At 34.0% G+C, this 3,562-nt stretch overlaps 1 protein-coding gene across 1 annotated transcript; it reads left to right on the forward strand.

The window, feature by feature from the left end:
* Nucleotides 1-527: 527 nt before the first annotated feature.
* LOC126765234 (jerky protein homolog-like) lies at nucleotides 528-2,689 on the forward strand. The gene has a single exon (XM_050482908.1). It carries the CDS (start codon nucleotides 815-817, stop codon nucleotides 2,399-2,401), a length of 1,587 nt encoding a protein of 528 aa, XP_050338865.1. The 5' UTR covers nucleotides 528-814; the 3' UTR covers nucleotides 2,402-2,689.
* Nucleotides 2,690-3,562: the final 873 nt, after the last annotated feature.

The following is a 3,562-nucleotide window of genomic DNA, read 5'->3' on the forward strand; positions in this document are numbered from 1 at the left end:
ACAAACTTTTTGTTGCCAAAAATGGAAGAACTGAACTTGGTTGACATGTGGTTTCAACAAGATGGCGCTACATGCCACACAGCTCGCGATTCTATGGCCATTTTGAGGGAAAACTTCGGAGATCATGCGATTTAACGCCTTTAGACTATTTTTTGTGGGGCTACGTCAAGTCTAAAGTCTACAGAAATAAGCCAGCAACTATTCCAGCTTTGGAAGACAACATTTCCGAAGAAATTCGGGCTATTCCGGCCGAAATGCTCGAAAAAGTTGCCCAAAATTGACTTTCCGAATGGACCACCAAATACGCAGCCGCAGTCAACATTTAAATGAAATTATCTTCAAAAAGTAAATGTCATTAACCAATCTAACGTTTCAAATAAAGAACCGATGAGATTTTGCAAATTTTATGCGTTTTTTTTTTAAAAAAAGTTATCAAGCTCTTAAAAAATCACCCGATAGTTATGCTTAATGTTTCTGTTCTCTTGTTTCCCTTATAGTTCGCACAATTGTCATATATGTACATATGTATGTATGTAATACGTACAGTAGAATCCCGATTATCCGAACACCGATTATCCGAATATCCGATTATCCGGACTCATTCGTCTCGGCTCTAATTGTCAATTTGAAAATGTTTTAACGGTGCAATGATACATGTTACGACAAGTTTATTTTCGCGTCTGATCGTGTTACGTGTACTCCCGCTTTCATTTGTTTGCGGGATAGTGTTTGTTATAGTTTCGTTTTCTTAGATAGCGTTCAACTGAAAGGTTGTCTCTTATTTTTGTCTGCCTTTTTGTGTTAGAAGTTTACAATGTCCAAGCGAAAAAGAGTAGTGTTGTCTCTTAATGACAAAGTGAAGATAATTAAAAGTATAAAAAATGGTGAATCTGGCAGTAAGTTGGCACAAATATATGGTGTAGGAACTTCTACGATATCAGACATTAAAAAGAATTCTGATGCCATAATGAAATTCACCTGCGCGCTTGAGAAAGAAGATGGAAGTTCGCAACGTAAAGTTATGAAAAAATCTCAAAATGAAATTCTGGAGAATGCAGTTTATACTTGGTTTTTACAAAAGAGAGCATGTGGCCAGCCCATATCAGGACCTCTGTTATGTGAAAAAGCATTGGATTTTAATCAAAAACTTGGTGGTGATAATTCTTTCAAAGCGAGCTGTGGATGGTTAGCAAGATTCAAATCTAGACATGGCATTCGAGAACTGGAGATTCAAGGAAAGAAACTTTCTGCTAACGTTGCATCAGCCAACTCTTTTGTAGACGAGTTAAAAGAATTTCTAGATGAAAAAGAATACGATTTTGATTTTGTATACAATGCAGATGAAACAGGTCTTAATTGGAAAGCTCTACCAAGCAGATCGTTAGCATCGCATCGTGAAAATGCAGCACCTGGGCACAAAGTGAGTAAGGACAGAGTTACAGTTATGGTTTGCGCAAACGCTAATGGAACTCATCGATTGCCACTGCTACTTATTGGTAAATCAAAAAATCCGCGCTGTTTCAAAAATGTTAAAATCCCCTTAACTTACGCTAACCAAAAAAAAGCATGGATGAACACAGATATTTTTATTACTTGGTATGAAAATACGTTTATTCCTGAAGTGAAGAAATTTCAAAAGGACGTGGGGAAAGAGGGCGACGTATTGTTGTTGTTAGATAATGCACCAACGCACCCTTCCGCTGAAACACTAAATCGAGAAAATGGGAAGTTCACAGTTAAGTTTTTACCCCCTAACGTAACATCGATATTGCAACCAATGGACCAAAGTATCATTGAAACTTTAAAACGTTTATACAGAAAGCAACTATTGCGTCGTCTTTTGACAACAGAGGACAGTGAAATAGAAACGACGTTAAAGTTTTTTAAGGAAACAAATTTGAAAGATTGTTATTATATGCTGGTAGAAGCGTGGAACTCTGTGGAAATGCAAACATTAAAAAGAGCTTGGAATAAATTATTAAAATTAACACTATCTAATTCCTCGATTAAACCGCATGACGATTTTAAAGAAATAACAGAAGCAATGAAAATTCTTAGCATTGGTGAAGGGTGCGATGAAGAAAATATTAAGGAATGGCTGAACTGCGATAATGAAGACCCTGGATTTCAGATATTAACTGATGAAGAAATCATTGAGGATTTGAACAATAACGAAAGAGAAGATGAAGAAGATACTGAAACTGGGGAAGTATGTCAAGTACCATCTCACGCAGAAGCTTTTGAAGCTCTTGATATTGATTTTAAGTGGTTTGAAAGACAGGATGTATCGGATCCCATACAGTTGTTACAACTGAAACGCATCAGGGACTTGGCCGCAATGAAACGAAATGATTCTTTACGTCAAAGATCAATAACAAGTTATTTCCAACCAAAGTTTTAAATTACATAGGCATTATGTAATACATTATTTATCGTTATAGCTCGGTTTTTATATATCGTACATATGTATTATCTGAACTACACTTGTAAAACTTATTACATAATAAAACTTTATTATATTTTAAATACTGTTTGATTTGCTTTGAAATCGATTATCCGGATTTTCGATTATACGGAATACCCCTGGTTTTAATTGATCCGGATAATCGGGATTCTACTGTATATGCAATAACGAAATGCACGGAAAACAAGTATACAATTTTTTATATATTCGTAAATATGTCAATATTAAATTAATGAGTATGTATGCAAATGTTTTGTTAATTGCATCTGCATACGTTTGCTCAAAAAGCACGCGAAAAAGAAATTGCGATAAATGCTCGATAAGAATGCGCATACATAAATATGTATGTTAGTTAATTTTAATTTTTCAATGTTTCAATGTTGATATGGATATCCTCCATGTACATGTATTTCGATTCCGTTTTGTTCCACTTTTTTTTTTCTTCTTTTAAAGTTCGCTGACCGGAGTAATAAATATATTTTATATATTATTACTTGTATGTAGATATGTTTGTATTTGTAACCTTTTTATTGGTACGTTATATTAAGACAGAGAGACAACGTGAGAGAGATAACGAGAAATAGTTGGATCGCGATATACAAATGTATGTACATACACAAATATCAACTGTTATGTTGTTGTCTTTTTTTTTTCCTTCTGCCTTTGCTTATATGTTAAAGCGATCCTGCTTGTTGCTTTGTTAGCACAAGGGGTATCACCAGAACTTGCAAGTAATAATACTTGACTTTGAAAATTTTTAGTTTTTTTTGTTTTTGTAGTGTGTTTAGAGACACTAAGTAAGCTTGAAGGCAGGTAATTTAACAACAGTTTTTCAAAAAATTTTCCTTAAAACAGTTGACTTATGCATGTACCATATGCCTATGTATATATGTATATATAAATTGCGGAATATAAATTTTAGCGCGCAAAGTTTGATGGCCCACAAATTTTTGTATGTATGTATGTATATGCACATATGTATGTATTTATGTATATTTTATACGATTTAGTAGCTTTTCTTATATGTGTACATATGTATGTATTTGCATTTTTTTTTTTTTTTTTGCTCGCCTTTGCTTATTTATTATAGGCGATCCT

The sequence above is a fragment of the Bactrocera neohumeralis genome, unplaced genomic scaffold (genome assembly GCF_024586455.1).
Source record: "Bactrocera neohumeralis isolate Rockhampton unplaced genomic scaffold, APGP_CSIRO_Bneo_wtdbg2-racon-allhic-juicebox.fasta_v2 cluster10, whole genome shotgun sequence".
NCBI lineage: Eukaryota > Metazoa > Arthropoda > Insecta > Diptera > Tephritidae > Bactrocera > Bactrocera neohumeralis.